Source organism: Chinchilla lanigera, unplaced genomic scaffold, assembly GCF_000276665.1.
Source record: "Chinchilla lanigera isolate Chin_1 unplaced genomic scaffold, ChiLan1.0 scaffold00048, whole genome shotgun sequence".
Taxonomy (NCBI): domain Eukaryota; kingdom Metazoa; phylum Chordata; class Mammalia; order Rodentia; family Chinchillidae; genus Chinchilla; species Chinchilla lanigera.
The window spans coordinates 2,199,049-2,219,498 of NW_004955449.1; the positions used below are offsets into that span (position 1 = coordinate 2,199,049).

A 20,450-nucleotide genomic window follows, 5' to 3' on the forward strand; every position below is an offset into this window, starting at 1 on the left:
CAAAAAAAAAAAAAAAAAACCAAAAAAAAAAAATTGGGGACATTGCAATAAGGCAAATTACAATGGAGTCCTGAAAGCTGGATTATGTCCCAAGTAGTGGCGCTACTTGACTGATTCGTACAAAAGAATCTAAAGTTCAGAGCATCTCCAGCAAACACCTGAGGCCTGCAGGATAGAACAAGCTAAGGTGCACTGGAGACTTTTAGCAAGTAGGTTTAATGTGACTGGAAAATTAAGCTCCAGACAAGTTTTTCTGATTGCAGAAGCTGCTCCAAGGCGACCATCACACCTACCAGCGAATCGAATTGCTCTCTCGGGCAAGCAAACAGGCGTCCGTTAATGGTGAGCGTCGTAAATACTGAAACATCATTAGGTTTGAGCACCACCTTTTCTGTGAACATAAAAAACATGAGATTGCCTATTAAATACATCTGAGATTTGCTGCACGGCCCTAATCACACCAACAAATTGCCAGCTCGGTGAATTACCGGAACATGCAGAGCGACTGCATAAAATACAGGACCAGAGGGACTCACTGAATAAAAGCGACACTGCTCTCGTGCAGCTACACAGTACTCAGGGTGCCACCAGAAGTGACCACACCACAGCAGCGGAAATACCTGAGTGTCAGTGCACCCACTTCTGCACTGCAACTGTATGTATATATCAAAGCTGCACTGGCTACTTCTATAACAAGTTATGTTTCTAGATAATGATGATGCCCGGCCAAGTCATCCTTTTGGGTCAGCCAGGAGTGGCGACACTAACTTCTGGCATGGTTTCTCTTGAGAGGGAACGCCCTTTGTGCAAAAGCACCAAATATGAACTATGACTGTTACCTCCTCCAGAGCTCATCTTGACTATGATCAGGCCTTCCCCAGAGCCCAGCTTGTCGGCTACTGCACTGATGACTTCTTTCACCGAGGCAGCCACTGGCACCCGAATGGTGGTGTAGGTGTGGTCCATGCAATAGACCTTAAACAAAACTGTACAAAGACCATTAACCATATGGGAGAGTGGCCTTGGGATTTCTTATGAAAGCTCTAAGCTATGCAAAATGTTTGGGCAATCTCCCACATTTACATCATCTTGCCATTCTTACTACTGTATTTACTTACACACAGCTACACATATGACTGCCTCCTTCTAGAATGGCCTAAGCATAGAAGCACAGGTGGCTAACACCCCCAATTTAAAAACCAACAGACACTTGTGAAAAACCACAAATAGGTCATGGGAAAAAATGAGAAGTATGTGTAGGCCGATGTTCTGGGTTTTCTTTATCCCTGGTTATTCTTTCTCACAACAGAGGAAGTGTCACACTGTGGGCTGATTACTAGGTGATCGTCGCCCAGCATGGGACAGGGAGTCAACAGTAACGCCTCTGAAGCCGTGAACACATGCTGACTTTCCTGCTCACTTGCTTCACTGCTGTGTTGCTCTTGGGCTGGGCCACATGGCTTATGTGGAGTCAGCTCAGCAGACAGTGAATGGCACCCACAGGCTCATCTCTAACCGGACAAACCCTGGCAACAATTCTTGGCAACAACCCTGCCATTCGTGGGTTTTAAGGCACTCCTAGATTACAAGATTCATTTGTGGCTTGAAATAAAACTTTTATCATTATTATGATTATTTGTGGTTGTGATTCTTTGGAGAAATATTGGGCAACCAAACAAAAGCTAACACTTTCACATTCCTGAGGGCAGATAAGGAGGCTATGCTCAGGCCAGAGCACCTCCCCCAGCTGCCCGGCTCTGCTAATGGCCCTGTGGTTCCATTTTCCCTTTGTGGCTACAAAGGGCCAACTGCTTTCCTACCAGCTGTTCCCAAAGGTGGTGGCCTTGACAGCCAGGCCCCGAGACAATCTGCATTTCCTCCAAGGAAAGGTGGCATTCAGGAGAAGTAGAATCAGCCAAGGGTGGACAAACACCTCAACTCTGGGTGCAAGAGTTCAAGAACATAAATAACCAGCACCCAAAGGGCAGCTCTAAGAACAGCTTTTCTGTGGGTCCAGAGTGATGATTCTCAGCAGGGAGACTTTAATCTGACCCTACATATTCTACAGGAGCAAAACTGAGATGAAAATTCTCACCCTCATCAGAGCCTCGGATAGGCTGGCGCTTCTGGGCCCTCTCATCGCTCGTGTTGAATTGTTGCAAAAGAACCTTGTGCTGTCAAAACACAACCACGGTGAGTGCGGTAAAGGGACTGACCAGCATGTGCTAGCAACTCAGAGAAAACGCAGCTGAGAAGCAGTCAGTGCCAAGAAATAAAGCAAATACAGGTTCTCTTTACGAAAAAGATATCACTTTTATATTATTATATTGCCATATAATATTTTTGGAGAATTGTGATTCTATGGGACACAGACACAGAATCCAAACGGATGCCCCACCCCTTACCTTCTTTTGAGGGGCCTTTGCATCTTCTGAGCTACGAGAAGTAGAGAAAGCACATCACTTAACACCATTGCTAAAAGCTCCTCTTTGTTACTACAGATCGCTTTATTGGATACAACTTTAATCTTATGTTAGGAAATGAAACCACGGACTCCCTTTGGGAGGCAGGATGAGCCTCCCTCCTTTTAGCACTGAGAGACCAAAGCCTGGGGAGACTGCAAAAACACCAGCTCTTGTCACAGGTGGATCCTGGGGAGAACTGATGTTAAACACCAGGCTTTCTAGCTTTCAAAGTCTCTCTCGTGTTCACGCTCCAGTATTTAATCTGTGGCATAAATGACAACATGTGAAAACCTGCTTTCCCTGGGAGGACACAAATATTTGCCTTCAACAGCCTTGGTGGCAGGAAGTGAATCTTCCATATAAGGAATGGCCCTCGAACTCCCTTGAAATGCCACTGACCATTTTATTGCTGGCTTTAGTACTCTGAACCTACAGCAGCCACATTTATTGAGCTGAACTCCCCAAAAGGGGATCTCTGCCTTCCCAGACTTTCTCTTGGCAGTCCTCCAACCCTCAAGGCAGCTGAACACAGGCCCAGGCTCTGTTCATCTGGCTTGTGGTCACCTATGCCCGGGACCTGTCTGCTCAAATCAGAGCTCTGTGGGGTTATTTTTTTTTCCCCCCTGGTACCGGGGATCGAACTCACAACGTTATGCTTGCCAGGCACACACTGTGCCGCTGAGCTAAATCCCCAGCCGCTCTGTGGGGATTATTAAAAGATTAGCTTGAAGTCTTTCTTTCCCTTTCTTTCCTTCTCTCATTTCTTTTCTTTTCTTTCTTTCTTTCTTTCTTTCTTTCTTTCTTTCTTCTTTCTTTCTTTCTCTTTCTTTCTTTCTTTCTTTCTTTCTTTCTTTCTTTCTTCTTTCTTTCTTTTTCTTTCTTTCTTTCTTTCTTTCTTTCTTTCTTTCTTTCTTTCTTTCTTTCTTCCTTTCTTTCTTTTTCTTTCTTTCTTTTTCTTTCTTTCTTTCTTTTTCTTTCTTTCTTTCTCTCTCCTTCCTTCCTTCTCTACTTCCTTTCTTTTTTCCTCCCTCCCTCCCTCCCTTCATTTCTTCCTTCCTCCCTTCCTCCCTCCCGCTACCCTCTCTTTCCAGGAAAGGACTCTTTGGAAGATGTTTTGATTCTGAGGCAGGCACTTCATGCCCCCACCCTCCCAAGCCAAGCCCTTCCTTACATTTGCTTGACAATCTTCTCCAGTTCCGGCAGTTGCTCCTTAAGGGCAGCAATCATCCGGGCATCATCTGATACAGACACATAAAACTCCTGTAATTGGCAAAGGTCACAGGTTTTAGCAAGAACTGCAAAGGTGCACCTTCTGTAGAGAGCAATAAAGACACGTCCCCACATCATCTGCTTCACTAGCATCATCAGACCATGGTTTCATGGACACAGAGAGAAAAACAAGATTGCAAATAAGAAAAAATTTTGGAAATAGTGCTGATGATTGTACAATATTACAATGAAATGAATGTGACTGAACTGTATACTTACAAATGGTTAAAATGGCAAATTTCATGTCAGATATATTTTACCACAGTAAAAATTAAAAAAACTGCAAATGAATTATTTATATGATATTCAGGTGAAATGCAATGTAACGCAATGTTTTGCAGCAGCTCATCTTACAGTCTACACTTTCAGAGCATCTTCTTATCTCAAACTTCTTTTCAGGGAAATTTTATTTTTTTCTTTTTTGAGACAGGGTCTCACTTTGTAGTTCAGGCCGACTTGAACTCACCATGCAGCCTAGGCTGCCCTCAAACTCATGGCAATTCTCCTGCCTCTGCCACCCAAGTAGTGGGATTACAGGTGTGCAACACTGGGCCGGGCTTAACATTCATCTTTAAGATTATTTTAGCATTTGTTACTGACTCAGTATTTATCATCAGTGTGGTTAATTGCAGGCATAGCTTTCAACACTACATTCAAGACTCTGCTGAATCCCTGGAAGCCACGCTGATAACTCAGCAGCAGCTGTGCCCTCAGCATTGGTTTGGTTCACCAGAAGAATGGCTCTGTATTGGATGGGAATAAGTTAGTGTATGACTCTAAGCTGCTATATTCCTTATACTTTCAGAATATTTCGTTCCACATCCTTGAGGGATGCCTACAGTCCATCTTCTCCTCTGCCTCCCCAAAAAGGACACAGTGAAGCAGGAGAGAGGGAACACATTTCGTTTGGAGAATTCATTTTTGAATACACAAAAAAGACTGTAAGCTTGAAACAAGCCACATGTCTCTCACCTACACAGAAGCAAGGTCATCACTAAAGTGAGAGGGGAGCATGAACACAGCTGTCCCCCTACCCCCTTATCTTGGGTCTTACTTTCCAGGGTTTGGGTTACCAGCAATCAACTACTGTCTGAACCTTTTAAGTGGAAATTTCCAGAAATAAACAATATTGAAGCTTTATATAACTTTTATTAAGCATGTTGTTATAATTATTCTATTTGTTAGTTATTGTTCAGCTCTTACTGTGCATATAGGAAGGTGCACATAAGAAAAAGCACAGTAGTACAGGATTTTTACTAGTTGCAGTTTCAGGGCTTCTCTGGAGGTCTTGGGAGGTATTCCGCACAGATAAGAGGGGGCTACTGTATGTTAGGACCAAAAGCGAAGGTCAGTTCTGTAAGGTGGGGCTAGAGCCACGGGATGGAAAGGGGCAACTGAGCAAGAAGTAGTGTACACAGAAGTAAACCATGTCCCTTCAGAATGACCATATAGCCTCCCACTTCTTGTACTAGTAATTCCTCAATGAAATGATGTGCTTTGCTGCACTCAAAAACATCTACCATTTGATTGAGGAATCCCACTTCCACGTAGGAAACCAAGGACACATCTACTTGCACAAAAATATTAATTGCACAATTATCCTAGGAAGGTGCAGACTGGAAGTAATGTAAATATCCAACAGTGTGGGTACAAATAAATATGTCTGTGACATAGCTACTGCATGATTTTTATTATAAAGACTATACTGAATGCAAAAGTCCTTATATAAAGTTAAATGAAAAGGGCAGCTTGCAAAACAATGGGTACTAATGTGATTACAGCTACATAAACCATGGAAAGAAAAAGAGACCCGATGAAAATACACGAAAATGCTACCACTTATTGAACTAGAAGACAATGGATGATTTTTTGTGTGTGCAGTACCTTTCCAATGAATGAATAGGTTACCAGTCTATAAGTGGCTATTACAGTTTCTCCAGGGAAACTGTTGTGTCTATGAGTAGGTTCCTATATTATAGAACAAAAGCGCATTTGCAGAAAGAATGTTTCCCACGTACCTCCAGGAAAGCCATGGCCACGTCATCCTCTTGGAGGAGGTCCCCATACGTGGAAGCCCACTGAAGAACCAGGCGGATGACTCGTCTCTTATTGTTGAGGGCATAATCCAATTTCTCCTGCTCTGTACCTTGAGAAGGCTGGGCGTGGTAAGTGCCAAGGAGTCAAGGAAGATACTTAACCATTTCAAACTCATTGCACTATGTTACTTACAAAGGCAGAGTAACAGCCCTCTGCTTCAGAATGATGAAATTTCTCCCTTATGCCATTGAGAAAAATCTTATCTAAAGCATCTGTATCAAACATACAGAACTCTTGTTAGCTCCTGCTGACTTTGACCTGGGAGTTGTCTAAGCAGTTAGACTATACCTGGACTTGTGTTGATGAGGATTTTTGGTGTGTCTAGCTTCAATTCTATTTTTTCCCTATGTTCTGCCGTGCCTATCACCTGGTAGGGTAGCAAAGTCATCTGCTGTGGCTTGTCTCTGGGTGCCATGCCATCTCTTTTTGGTTCCCGTAATTCTTGCCACATCTCTATAATCTCCCTCATTACATACATTTCAGTTAAACATTTCTGGATGGGCATCTAGTTCTGCCAGGGCTCTGGCTCATACAGAATATACACATGGGCAAGGAAAGCTGGATGTAGGAAAACCCACTCTGTGTTAGAAAGAGGAAAGGTTCCTGCTGAAGCAGTCCTCTGGTGAATACTCAGACACTCTTTAATCATACTTCTCTTGCCTAAAACCACAAATATTCTATTGTCAACTTGTGCATTTATGGCTAGATAGCCACCTTAGTCATGAGGTTTGATATGAAGTATTAATTTGTCTTGTATTCCATATCATGTGCAATGGCGTTCACCTAGAAATTTGTTAACAGAACAAATACTTAGTTGAATGCCTACTCAGTACCAAGAGTAAAGGGCCCTGCTCTCAGCTTACACTCCTGTACGGATTACAGTAGGGAGAATAGGATAGGTCACCAAGAAGTATTTTAGTTTAGACATACCATTCCATTTGTGGTGATTTACAAGTAGTTCATATTGTACAAAACCACTTCATAAAACAACTTAGCATTTACAACTTACACTGTGGCTTGCACACAAAGTTCCCCAGTTGGGCTCTGTTTTAAAGTTTTGTGATGAAAGTGGCATTTCCTTTTCAAAGCAGCACAAAGGGAGCACAGAAGGCCAGACATGACATTATGAGTGCGGAGCTGGTTCCGAGTCTGAGTCTCCTGATTCCATCTAGTTTCGGTCCCATTGCACAACACTCCTGAGCTGCAAGACCGGCCACATCTTAGCTCACTGCCATGACTTAAAAGGCGCTGTAGAAAGCTGCCCTGTGGCAGTGCTGTGCTTGAGAGCTAAACCAGTAAAGGGCCTTTTCTGAAAGAACTATAAATAATCATGATCAAGGTAAATGACAGAACCTTAAAGCAAAGGTTTACTGCATGTAAATGGGTTGCAAAATGGCTTTCATAAATTGAACACGAGATTCATAAAAAGGAAAATTGCTCAACCTGTATTGCCACAATTCTCTCCGAGCTTACAATAAAAAAGGAAGAAAGATCATTTTATGTGAAAATTATTTCTTTTCTGATTAACCCTTTGGTCTCTTGCTTGTATGCATCCATAACTCAGTTTTTCCCTCTAAAGCACTGCAATGCTGGGCGTAACATTTTATGACCATTTTTTAATGGCAGGTACAACCACTGCCAGGTATATAGTGGATGCTAATGAAGTGATTCTTGATTGACTGAAACACAGGTACTGGTTTCCCCACTAGTCAGAGGATCAGGCCTTGTGTCCTTTTGCTGCTGCCTTGTATAGGGTCTTAAGTGAATCATTTAACAGGTATAGACTGCCATTTACTCACTGTGGAATGGGGAGGTGAGAGAATTTCCAATCTCTCTTTCAGCTGTCATGAAAGCAAACTCGATCTAATGAAAATTGAGCACCACTAACACAATGAAAATACAGCAGTTTTCCATATTTAATTTTATGGTTACTTCTATTCGTATGGTACTATGGTTTGAGGATGGTTTGTCCCCACCAAAACTTTGGTTGAGACTTAATTCCTCAATGCAGCCATGTTGGAAGGGTGGGCCTTTAAGAAAGATTAATATCTTTCTTGAGCTACTGAATTAGTTCTCTTGGGAATGGATTAGCGTCAGTAGAGTGGGTAGTTATACAACAGGCTAGCCTCTTTGTTCGTTCCCTGTTTTGCACATATACACTTTCCCTTCCACTTTTCTGCTAGGCATGGAGCAGCATGAGGCCCTCACCAGAAGATGAGCTGATGAGGCCTCCTGGTCTTAGCTTGTAGCCTCCAGAAAGGTGAGCTAAATAAACTTCTTTGCTTTGTAAGTGACCCAGTCTTCAGCATTCTAGCACAGCAACAGAAAATGGACTAAGACATGTAGAAGCCTGGGTTCTACATGTCTACAGGCTTTGGCTGGTACTGTGTTTTTCATTTCCATGGCATAAGAATAAAAAGGACAAAGTAAGCATGGCTAAATGGGAGAAGGCCAAACTAATTAAGTAGGAGGCAGCAAAAACACTGAAATCTGAACAGAATATGTTTTAAAGCCAAGTTCACTCTGAGCTCACTCCCTAAGCTGCTACCCTGAATACCTCAATGCCAGTATGGGTCACATCCATGTTCCTTACCCTGAGCCTCAATCTAGGCTTCCTCCATCTAGTTCCTTTTCTAGATCTAAGTGATAATGTCCATGGAAGACAGCTTTCTGATGAGCCTGTACTGTGAAAAATGTGCAAACATCATTTTTCATCTTGTCTTATTATTTTTAAAAGAACACCCTGTGCCCTCAGTTATGTATAAAATAGGACCCTATAAATATTTCACTGCACATGCAGTACAAGTTTGAATCACTCAAAAATGGTAATACCAAACAAAGGAAATGGAAACTTTTATGGAACTAGCATAAAGAGTAGGAGTCCTCAGCCTAAATTTAGGAAAAATAACCTCAAGGTGGGATAGTCAATGTGCTAAAGAAGTAAATGCATTTTCAAATAAATTAATACATTTTTTGAAAAAAGATACCCAAATGTTCTATAAGTACTTAGACAAAAAAATCATTCAAACTGAATCACAATTAATAATCAGGAGATGGCTTTGAGAAAAGTACAGGCCTAAGTGTGAGTGATACAATGGACATAGTTCCTGTCTACACTTAATATTACACCACACAATATGCTGAAGAGGAGGTGCAGGTGGTGTGCCCGAAACAGGTAAGAGGAGGGTGGAAGAAAGAGAGAGAGAGAGAGAGAGAGAGAGAGAGAGAGAGAGAGAGAGAGAGAGGGAGAGAGGCAGAGACAGACAGAGAGACACAAGGGAGAGAATGGGATGAATGAGAGTTTTCCTTGGTCGTATGAAGCAGAAAGGTTTGAAACATTAAATCAGTATCAAATAGATATAATTCTAATTTTCCAGGTTATCTGGATGTGAACTCAAGAAAGCAATGCAAACACTTAAGTTTTGGATACAGCAATATCAGCAGCACATCTGTGGCTAATCTGGAGGGTCACAGGGTAATTAAATCTATATTGTCTCTGAGTTCAGACAGATTTTTCTTGTCCTTTTGATACAGATGTCTTTTGTGGATAATAAAATGCAAACTAGTAGGACAAGGCTTCAAATGTGAAAAGAGCTTATAAAACACCTTCAGTGCTCACGTGACTACTATGTAATGCTCTCTACACACCTAAAGAGGAAATATTTACAGATGAGAAAACGGAGGCTCAGAGAAAAAGAGATCTGCCCAAGGCTGCAAACTGAGTAAACAGCAAGATTCATAAATCCAGATAGCATCTCTTCTTGGCCTTTTGGCTAAGATTAAATGTAGCGTGAATCCAGATAGTGCGCTTTCTACTATTGTCATACCTGCCATCCCACACACTGGTGACAGTGCCTAGAGACTGGCACTTGGGCTCATGAAATTGCGAAGCATAACTGCTGTTGAGAAGCAAAAATTCTAACAGGAAAGACATTCTTTCTTTTCTCTTTTTTTTTTCTTTCTCTCTCCTTCCCTTCTTCCTTCTTTCCTTCCTTCCTTTCTTCTGAACTTCAGGATTCCTAGCGCTGATCCAGCAAGTGGGGTTCCTACGTCAGGGCTGAGTGCCCTGTCCCCAGTGAGTGACCCCACAGCCTCCTGGGAAACAGGATTGACCAATGCCAGAGACTAGGAGGGGCTTTCTCCCTCTTCTCATGAAAGTTACGGATTTTTGCCTCTGGGAAAATAAACAGAAGAACTGATTTATTTTACAAAGCCTTGCCTTTTCCCTCACAGATGTTTATTTACTACACTGGGGGGGGGCAATACTATTTTTATAGCTGAATCGGCATGTGCTCAATGCTTTTGCCCTTCCACAGGCAACATACTGTTCTCTTCCTGAGGAGTCTGTTGAATCAGATTTTTAAGGACCTGGAGAAGACTTTATGTGCAATTTATTGTGTCTGAAATAGGTCTAGGGAGGTCCTGGGGCTCCTATTCCCACAATAATCTCACTAGGCTTTTAGAAGATCTATGATTAAAGGTTTATCAGAGAATCTACAATTACGAACCAAACCAGGATTTTAAATACAATTAAATTAGAATTCTAAATACAATTATAGTTTAAATATAATTTAAGGATCATAACAGTTTAAGTCACCAAACTCATCACAGACCACAGAGCTGGTTTCAGATGAATCAGGGAATTATGAGATCTGTGTTTCAAGAGCTCTGTGATAGTATTTCCTTCAACTCTGTCATCTTAGAGGTAAGGAAGCTGAGGCAGAATGAGGTAAAGTGACTTTTTCCAAATCAATGGAACTCTTCAGAATAGAAACCATGTTTTCATGATTTTCTCTCTGCTTATACAGTTGTGTTTTGTCTATCATGCATACTGTAGCAGAAAATGCCCCCCAGCCAGTCTATTAGCTACCCAGGTTACAGTTCCTGTTACAGTTCCTGTTACTTCTGTCTTGTAGAAATAGCTGGTCACTGTGATGCACAGCTGGTTACTATGGTGCATACTTTAAGAACTGATCAAAGACAGCCCAGTACTCTGCCTCTGTGCTTCCCCTTTGCAACCAACCCCATAAAAACCTCCCTCCCTGAGCCTTTGGATCCTGACATTTTGAGGAACAATTGATTCCTAGTCAGTGCCCATCCAATGTTAAATAAATCTGCCTCCAAATCCTGGATGTCACTTTGGTGTTTCTGCTTGCTGTTGCAATATTAATTTCTTTACTTGACTATATATTCTGTAGCAGAGTCAGGTGATTTAAAAGTTTGCTGGGTAACAGGGAAATTCATCTGAGATGGAGTAAAATTGATGCCATGCCAGAAAATCCATCAAGCAGACAAGGTACATGGAGAAAATCAAAAGGTACGTGTTGCTGTCTGCATAATCCAAGGGTCAGGGGGGCCTGGAATTGCTGTTGTCTGCACAGGACCCCCTGCTATTGCTCGCACCAGCTGGCTTGAATCTCATGTTAAGCAGCAAAGTCCTGGCTCACTGTGATTAAGCAAACATTCAAATCAAATTGAGCTTCTCTTCTAACAAAGATTCCTCACTGCCCAGGAACATTACATCAGAATCCTTAATGGCATCAACTGGTTTTTAAGACATTGTGAATCTCTGCATTTTCGGGCTAAAGCCTGGGCACAGAGAAACATTTAAAAATCTTAAATGTTTGTTGATTTCTTACCTTCAACAATTTAGTCATACATTTTGCAATGCTACAGAGAACACACTTTTCTTAAAGAAAAAAAAAAAAACAAAAAAACTTCAATAAGACCACAGCTTTCTAAAAACCTTTATCAAAATTACCTGAAATCTTATTTTGTCAACATGTCAAATAGAGACTATAGGTTCATTCTAAGTTCTTGAAGGATTCAATGTCACCAGAAACAATGACAAATACCAATACCAAATCATCTGGCATGCCCTTTAAAAAGAAACTCTTATCATTGGGTATATAACCCAAAGGATGACAAGCTTTCTGAGTGACTGTCATACTGAGCTGGACCAGTTCATTGGGCCTCATGTGCTTTGGCAGAGACAGATGGGATCTATGCTGCGTGCAGTTCCAGGGCTGAGAGTAGAAGGGATGAAGGCCACGGTGCGGGCTATAGTCTTCCTACCCCGCCAACAGTAGGCTTAATATTCCATTGAGTCATTTTCCTCATGCCAGCTCTGCCGTTCAAACACTGTAATTATTTCATATATTTTTACCTAGTTATTATCTTACTCACCACAGGCACCTGTAATTTTTCTGTATTTTTTAACTGCTCATTTACTTATTCTTAATTCAGCTAATAATGGTTCCGTGTATTAAAATTATCACAGGGAAAGTAAGTGAAAGCCTCCTAGGATGTAGAGGAAGCAGATTCATTACAGCCTACAACAGGGAACAAAATATTATGTATATTTTTTTGCAGTAAGTACATGCTAATTATGCAGCTATTTATAAAACACTTATCAATATTCAAACTGATACTCTTCAATGTTGTCGTTTTTGAAAACCCCGCTTTGCATACAAGATCTCTGCATGTAGCTGACAACAAAAACTTTGGGGGTCATCTGCCCACTGATGAGACAAAGCTTTTGCACAGTCTTTTCATTATGCCAGATTCTTCTCATGATGGTACGATATAATGGTAATATTTATGTGGGACTTCAAGGTTTATAATGTACTTTCACACACATAACCTCATTTGATCTTTACAACAGCCAAGTGAGTGGGTAGGGCAAGTATAATTACCCCACTATACAGAAAGGGTTCACAGAAGTTAAGGATAACTGCTGAGTAATGCAGTTTGGGAGATGCAGGTCTTAAGCGAAGATCTTCTAATTTCAGAGCTTTTGTTTTCCCCACTATTACCAGGAGCCCCTTTATTACCTGCTTGTCTTCGTGCAGGAGCCCAACACCCTGATCATCGATCACTGGGGTCTACTTCTCCCTTGAATGCAAATTCAAGTTCTCAAATGCAAGATCTGGAATTAGACCACCTAGGTTCATATCCTGGCTTCCCCACTTACAAGTTCTGCAATCCTTTGCAAGGCCATTGACTGTTCAGAGCCTTGATTTCCTCTTCAGTCAGCTTCATAGCATCATGGTTAAGGATGAAATAAGATAATACAGGTAATGCATGTAGATCTAGATCTTTTTCTTTTTCTTTTTTGGTACCGGAAATTGAACTCAGGTGCTTGCGCTTGCCAGGTAGGCGTTTATGCTGCTGAGCTATATCCCTGGCCCCTTGGATCTAGATCTGAAACAGCATTCAGTAAACCTTAGCAATGAGCACTATTACCCACCGTCTTCTGGAAATCTCCAAAAATATTTACAACTGACCTTTGTAGAATTTTTCTGATACTTGGCACTTGTGGACTGAATGCTGCGACACTATTCATACCCACATAGGCTGCTTCTGTGTTAGTGTACCTACCTTAACTCTGAGCTCACAGGCGCACCTTCGTGCTGTCAATTTCTTTACATGACTCTAATTTTTTTGAACTGAATATTTTCCCCCACTAATCTACACAATTCCCTGTATTTTTAGAAGTCTCTCGCTCTTTGAACTTCCCTTTGAAGTTTCAAACCAGGGACCTGTACCTAGAACACAGCAGTTAGGGGAAGGCCCAATTCAACACATTGCCTGAATTTGAATTTTCTATCAATATTTATTAGCTGTATAAATTGGAGAAATTAATTAGCTGCTCAATCTTACTTTCCTGACTATAAAATAACCCACAGGATTAAAAGAGTACATACCTCACAGCATTGCTATGAGGTTGCAAACATGTATATGAATACTTTGCAGAATATCTGATAAGATGGTTCATTTTCTTCCAAGTGGCACATCATGTTTATATCATCATCAAATCAAGTCTCTTTTATTGGAAATAAATTCCTGACTTGCATATCTGCCAAAGGAAATTGCTCTTATGGCAGCATGTGGATCAAATACTGTTCAGGATCAAATAGGAAATACAACAGCAAGGTTTTGCTTCAATCAAATTTTCGCTGGAAGATTTTTTTTTTAAAGAAATCTAAAGAATGTTTCTAAAATGTTGGCTTCCTGTAAAGAATATGAACCTAATGCTTTCTTGTAAATCTTTCATCTATTAGAAAAGCAAACTTTGATTTATATTCCTCTGTGAGAACCCAAATCAATTTATAAAGGCAACCTCTCCAGATCAGTTTCATAGAGCTATGAATGAAAGAGATCCTATCTTCCCAGAAAGGGAAGCTGTCATGCTTATTTCTGTTTAGGGACAAAGTAAATATGACTCAGTTTTGAGCTAAAACATAGTGCAAGCCCATATTCTATTTTTCTTTTTAATTCAGGAAACTAAGTAAATTATTTCCATACTGAGAACATAAAATTTGTGTTGAAAACTAAACCAAAGAAAATTGGTATGCCCATAGAAAATATTCACCCAAAATTATTTAAATTTCTGTAAGTTTAAATACAAACCACTTATCACTTAAGATTCTTTAAGCTGCAGTAAGAATCTGCCTTAAGCAACAAAGATCTATATTCACTGACATAAACACAAACACCTACTAGCACGGTAAGTTTCAGAACCGGTCCTGATGCTTGCGATGTCATCATAGATCCCTCTTTTTAATGACTGTAGACTCATGTCAGTTTTATCCCAGGTTTCATTTCCCTCATGGTTGCAGAATAGGTGCTGCTAGCAATTGGAGTTAAAGCTTCCTATTTTCTGTCTTAAATGTTGAAAGTGTTTTCACCCAGAAGCCCAGGATGCCTCTTTCTGAATTCCCCTGGCTCAGTCTCTCTTGGGCCTGCAATCTGAGAACTGTTCGTTGGCAAGGACAGCCAATTACTATGAGTGGCCAAACTGACCCCCTAAGATAGCGCACATGCTAGGAAGTCAACTACAATATGCACTGCAAACCACAATTCCATCAGATCTACATGGAGTTCCTCCAAACATCTGCCAGGATACGCAGAAGCTTAAGCAGTTATTGGCATCCCTATGCCTTGATTTCTGTCTTATGTCAAATGAATTAAATACTATACCAATCCTTGTGGCCTCCCACTTGGGGAATGAGTATGGCAAGATAAAGTAAATGACATGGAAGCCCTTGGAATCAAGGACACAGTTATTAAAATTCAATATAATATTAGCTTGGTTGTGACCACTTACTGAATTGAAGGGTAGCTTGTATATGTACAAGCAAGAAGATGGCAGAATTTAATTATAAAGCAGACAATTCAGATGATAGGTGAGAAATTTGGCAATAAATACTCAAAGCAAGGCATTCCAGAATTTATTCCAGAATGCTAGAATGTTTTATGTGAAATTATTAATAGTAGTGAGACACAGGTGCATTATTCTGGTCTCTTTTTGTGGTAACTGACAATTTTGTAATATTTTATTTAAATGATAACAAAGTTGTTTATATTTAGAAAAACTGTATGGAGAGGTACTAATGATACAGAAAAATATTCATAAAATGCCGTTTAGTGAAAAGCATACAAAATGATTTACCATATGAATATATATTATATATATACACACACATATATATGACTAGAAGGATACACACCAAAATGTTAGCCATGGTTATACTTAGAGGTGACAGGGCTTTATATATCAGTGGTTTTAATTTTCTTTTAAAGACTAACAGAAAACTGAATTGCATTTTAAATATAGATTTTTAAAAAGGTTAAAAAGGCTGAAGATGACAAGTGTAGAAGTTGAACAAATATGATTTTAAAACTCATTATAAAGCACTTGTATTCATCAGGTCAAATCCTGTCCAATGTGTACCTAATGAATGGAGAGTCTCTCTCATTAGCACATAAAAGGCCTGATACGTTAATGTTCACCTCAGTCCTACCTTCTTTTTCCACACTAAAAGCAGAATTGGAAGAGACCTACAATGTGGACTAAGGACAGAAATAGGTGTCATGAGCTCAGGGCTCAAATCTTTTCTGTACCAGTAATTACCTTCCTCTGAGCAAATCATAATTTTTCATTATCCTAGTTTACTGATTTGGAAAAAGAGCAGTGAAAAGTACCGACTTCTTCACAGGGCTGCTTTGCAAAGTCAGAGATGTTAAAGACTGGAAACACTCAGACAAACGGAGCGGCCCACATTTAAGTATTTTACTGTCCCTGTACCCACGTGAAGAACGGGGGATTAATTCATTTGGCCAATTTCACATTCTACATCCCTGCTGCGGGTGGGTGTGCTGCTAAGCAGGGCATGCATATTTGTTGTTTCTGTCTGCTCTTCATTCCTTTCTGTACTTTCTGTCCTTTTCCTGGCACAGTCTCTGTGACTATGCAGCAAAGTGCTTTGCCTTTGGTTGATCAAGAGGTCAGCAGTGACCAAAGCCAGGCCAACTAGGACCTCCTCCCCAAGGATGTGGGATGAGGAGAGGACCTAGGAGTATGGAGTGAATCTGCCCCATCAGCCAGCTCTTTTGTTCCTGCCCACCAGGCCACTTCCTGAGGCCTGGGATCTCCACGGACTCCGCCAGCTCTTGGAGTTGCCCCGTTATCTTTTAATGAATTCCTTTATTCCTTAGGTTTAGTCAGACGTGATTAATGTTACTTATGGCCAGAAAACCATAGCCTGCATAAGAAGCCCGAATATAGGTAATAGAACGAGCTCGCATACCATCTCCCTGAGTGGCAGGAGGCGGACCCCTGAGCTCTCAGTGTGACACAGAAGCACTCACACACATACAACTGTGGGAATAGAGCTCTTCTCTTTGCTTCCAGGCAGCAGGATGAGCTCCTGGTCACCTGCAATATCCTCCCTCGCTGTGACACCCCAGCAACTCATGCCTGAGGCTTCAGATCCTAATACTTAAGGACTCGAGTTGTGCTATCAAATGTGGGGGCCACTGGCCTCATGTGGCTTTTAAATTTAAGTTAATGAAAATGAATAAAATGAAAAATTTAGCTCCTCTCAGTACCAATTTTAGGCTAGTGGCACTGAGCCACTAGCATAGATATAAAACATTTCCATTACTGTCCATTTGACAGTGCTGGCTGGGTTAGTCCATAGGCCCAGAGTCCTCATCTCCACCCTCCCTGCTGGACTGACCTGCAGACAGAACCCTTCGTGGGCCTGCTGTGATGGCCTGTGCTCTTCAGGTGAATATGCAAAACAGGCCCCCTAAGAGCCTTGCACTTAAGGGAAACTATTAAAACTGAACACATACATATTTTTAGGAATGCATGCAGAAAATCACCGAGAATCTTTAGGATGAATAGAAGTTGTACGAGGTACTTTATTTGGTTTCAACAAATTAGGCCTGCTTTGGTTCAGCCACCTGAAGCAGAGAAGCATGCATCATGCAAAATGTTGTCAAGAGATGTTCTTAAACTCTAATTAAAGGGTATAGACTCATTACAAAGTTAAATAAGCTTTTAAATAGGTAAGTTGTAAAAAGAAAAAAAATGACAAACTCTGGGCTTGGAATCCTAAGGCCTGGATGACTCTGCCGCTTGCCTTGGGCAGGCCCGTCTATTTTGGGGAAGGGGGCTTCAGGGTCCACACTTGTAAAATACACCTAATCCTCACTGAACAGAATCCTGAAAGGATGAAGCGGTACGGCACAGGTCAATGCTCTCTGCGGCTCGACACACAGACTTAACTCAAAATAGAATCGATGAACAGAATCTAAGCTCTCACAGGACCAGCTGTGAAGGGGTGGTCTGAGCGTACCAGGTGGTACAGCTTGTACCCAGCTGTCCCAGATCTCCCCAGTCTCCTGAGAAAGGGATTAGGACCGGATATCACAGGTCTTCTGTGATCGAGTCTATAGTTACTTTTCTTGTCTTCCTCTCCCCGACCCATGCCACTCTCCCCGCTCCTCCCCATCTGGCACGGCCTGGACCTTCCCTCCAGGAGCTGCTATTTTAAAAACAGAAGTTAGTTATCTGAATGTCCTCCATCAACTCTTTAAAGAGAGCAAACTAAAAAATGAAGAGATCAGAATCTGCACAAAACCACAAGGTTAGTATGTAGGGCTCTGAGTTGTAAAGATGATACAATCTGGCCCTCTTGAGTCTCACTTTCTCTTGGTTTTGTTTGTCCTAGGCTTACCCACATGCTAACCACTGAAAAAAGGAAGTCTGAACTCAGCGGTGGTTTGTATTTTTCCTTTCAATAAGTCTCCAAGGTCTAGTAATGATCACCATGTATGGCGTTAAGAGAGAGCAGAGAGAGCCTGAATGTGTTAATTTTCTGAAGAAAAACTGAAGATGAGCCAGAAAGAATATATAATATATGTAAGTCTCATTAAGCTGTCATTACCTGGAAAGATAGTTTCCAGGCAAATAAACACCCAAATCTCACGCTTGCAGCTCCCTCTGAGTAATACATTCATCTCAAATCTCCCATCCTCATACATTCTGTTGCCTTCAAAGAGAATTATGGGTGAGCAAGAAAATGAGAATCAGGTAGGGCAATTATAATTCTGAAAAAGGAAAAACACACCAACATTGATTGGATTGCTCAAAAAGAAAGAAATAAAGACATTCTCTTTCAATATATTTAGCTGCTCAAAAAGGCCGAAGTATTTTGGGATCTAACATTTTTGATGCTTTAAAAATAAAACAGAATTTTAAAATATACTTTCACATGGTCCCCAAAGATGAGGGTGAAACTCATTCACAATATTCACTTCTTCTGTTCAACCTATGTTTTCTGAATGCTCTCTGAGTGCCAGACACTGTCTATTGATTCGTCAATTCCAAATACTACTGAAAAGCAGCCTCCAAAGAAACTCAATCTAGAGGAACTGTCAGAATTTTAAGTTTTGTATTTATAAGTCAATGCAACTGCCAGGTGTGGTGGTGCATGCCTGTAATCCCAGCACTCGGGAGGCTGAGGCAGGAGGGTCTTTGTGAGTTCGAGACCAGCCTGGGCTACAAAGTGAGCTCAAGGCCAGCCTGAACTGTATAGTGAGACCCTGTCTCAAAAAAAAAAAAAAAAAAAAAAAAAAAAAAAAGAAAAGTCCATGCAACAATATTGACAAACAAACAAATGTTGGTATCTGGAGGTGAAGATGTGCTAGACTAGGATGAATGTGAAAGTTACCTCACACTGGTAACCTATATTTATCTCACCAGGTTAGCAACCTGGTTAATACCTTGCTTAGGGCAAGAACATAAGCACACCACAGTCCATCTTTCAGGTAGCCATCAGAGGCATGGAGTCTTGCTTCAAGGTCAGGGAGCTGTCCCTAACAGTACTCCCAGATTCTATATCCCAGCCCTTTCCAGTGGTCCTCCTAGGCATGCGTAGTTCTTGCCAGTGTCACCTTTCCAAGTGCGATGGTTTGCATAGGGTTTGCCCCGCTGAAGCTCATGTTCAAATGTGATTCCTAACATAAGGTGTTGAGAGGGGGTGGAAACCTCAAGAGGTGGTTATGTCATGGGGGCAACACCCTTGTGAATGGATTAATGTCACTCTCTGTGGGACTGGGTTAGTTCTCATGGGAGTCAGTGAGTTCTTGTTCTCTCAGGATTGGGTTAGTTTCTGTAAGAACCAGTCATTATTAAGGCGCTTGCTTTTTGTGTTTTGACCCTTCCACACATGCCTACTTTCCCTTGTGACTTTCTGTCATGTGATGACATGGGGCAGGGCTCTTGCCAGAAGTGGCTGCCCAATCCTGGACTTCTAGCCTCCAGAACCACCAGCTAAATTAGCTTCTTTTCTTTATAAACTTCCATCTCAGGTATTCTGTTATAGCAACAGAAGATGAGGTAAGCTGGTTCATACTTCTCCACACAGGTAATAAGTTGGAAACCCTTAAACATGGCAAGGCTGACCTCTGCCGGGAGAGCTAAAGCCTACACAGGGGAAAATGGTGATATTTCAGCATCTGAAGAGAGTGGAAAACACAACACTGCCCAGGCCACGAGCTACGCACAGAGGGCAAAGTGAGGTCCATACTGGCCGCACTCACTGAAGAAGCAGGGACTTACCAGAACCAAAGGATATTGGGCCACCAAGGCAGGGCACAGCTGGGTATTTGGCATAAAAACACAGTGCATCATAATGAAGTCATTTAGAACGGAATCTGGAGGGAGGAAAAAGTAGAAAAGGACATAAGGTTCTTGTGGAAATCTTTAGGAAGGTAAAAGGATTCATTTGTTCTTGGCCATTGGTTCTCATACTCATGATTTTGCTGAATACAGAAGCATTTCGTATGACAGAGCTTGAGATCAAAAATCAAATTCTTAGGACACTGGACAAAAGTATACTATTTTAACAAGAGACAGCCTTTGCCCCCAAAGCATTTGTGTGTGTGTGTGTGTGTGTGTGTGTGTGTGTAGGTTGGGATAGAACTCAAGGCCACAGGTATGCTAGGCAAGCACGCTACCACTGAATTATACCTTCAACCCCAATTTAAAATATATATAACTAAAGAGTCATATGTGGGTGGTATCATAATCACAGAATTAATACCTGGTCATTTCCTTTGTCTACTTTACCCCATAGTTGTTTCTTTTTTTTCTGTACCAGGAATTGAACTCACGACTTTGTTCTTACCAGGCAGGCTCTGTGCCGCTGAACTATATCCCCAGCCCTTACACCACAGTTTTTTAAAAAATCTTTTTTTCTTCCTTATTTCCAGAGGGAACAGTGAGAGGTAAGAAAGTGACAGGATCGTAGAAAAAGGAGGTAG

The 20,450-nt window shown here is 41.3% G+C and overlaps 1 protein-coding gene across 8 annotated transcripts in view; it reads right to left on the reverse strand.

Moving 5' to 3' along the window:
* Positions 1 to 20,450, reverse strand: part of Rapgef4 (Rap guanine nucleotide exchange factor (GEF) 4) — a 281,014-nt gene that overhangs the window by 26,695 nt on the left and 233,869 nt on the right. For all 8 annotated transcript variants that reach the window (XM_005393203.2, XM_005393202.2, XM_013518784.1 and 5 more), the window contains 7 exons: positions 19,763 to 19,841; positions 5,753 to 5,903; positions 3,637 to 3,725; positions 2,406 to 2,436; positions 2,096 to 2,174; positions 840 to 986; positions 294 to 391 (listed from right to left, as the gene is read on the reverse strand). In XM_005393203.2, coding sequence (XP_005393260.1) covers positions 294 to 391; positions 840 to 986; positions 2,096 to 2,174; positions 2,406 to 2,436; positions 3,637 to 3,725; positions 5,753 to 5,903; positions 19,763 to 19,841 — 674 coding nt within the window. The remainder of the gene's footprint in view (positions 1 to 293; positions 392 to 839; positions 987 to 2,095; positions 2,175 to 2,405; positions 2,437 to 3,636; positions 3,726 to 5,752; positions 5,904 to 19,762; positions 19,842 to 20,450) is intronic.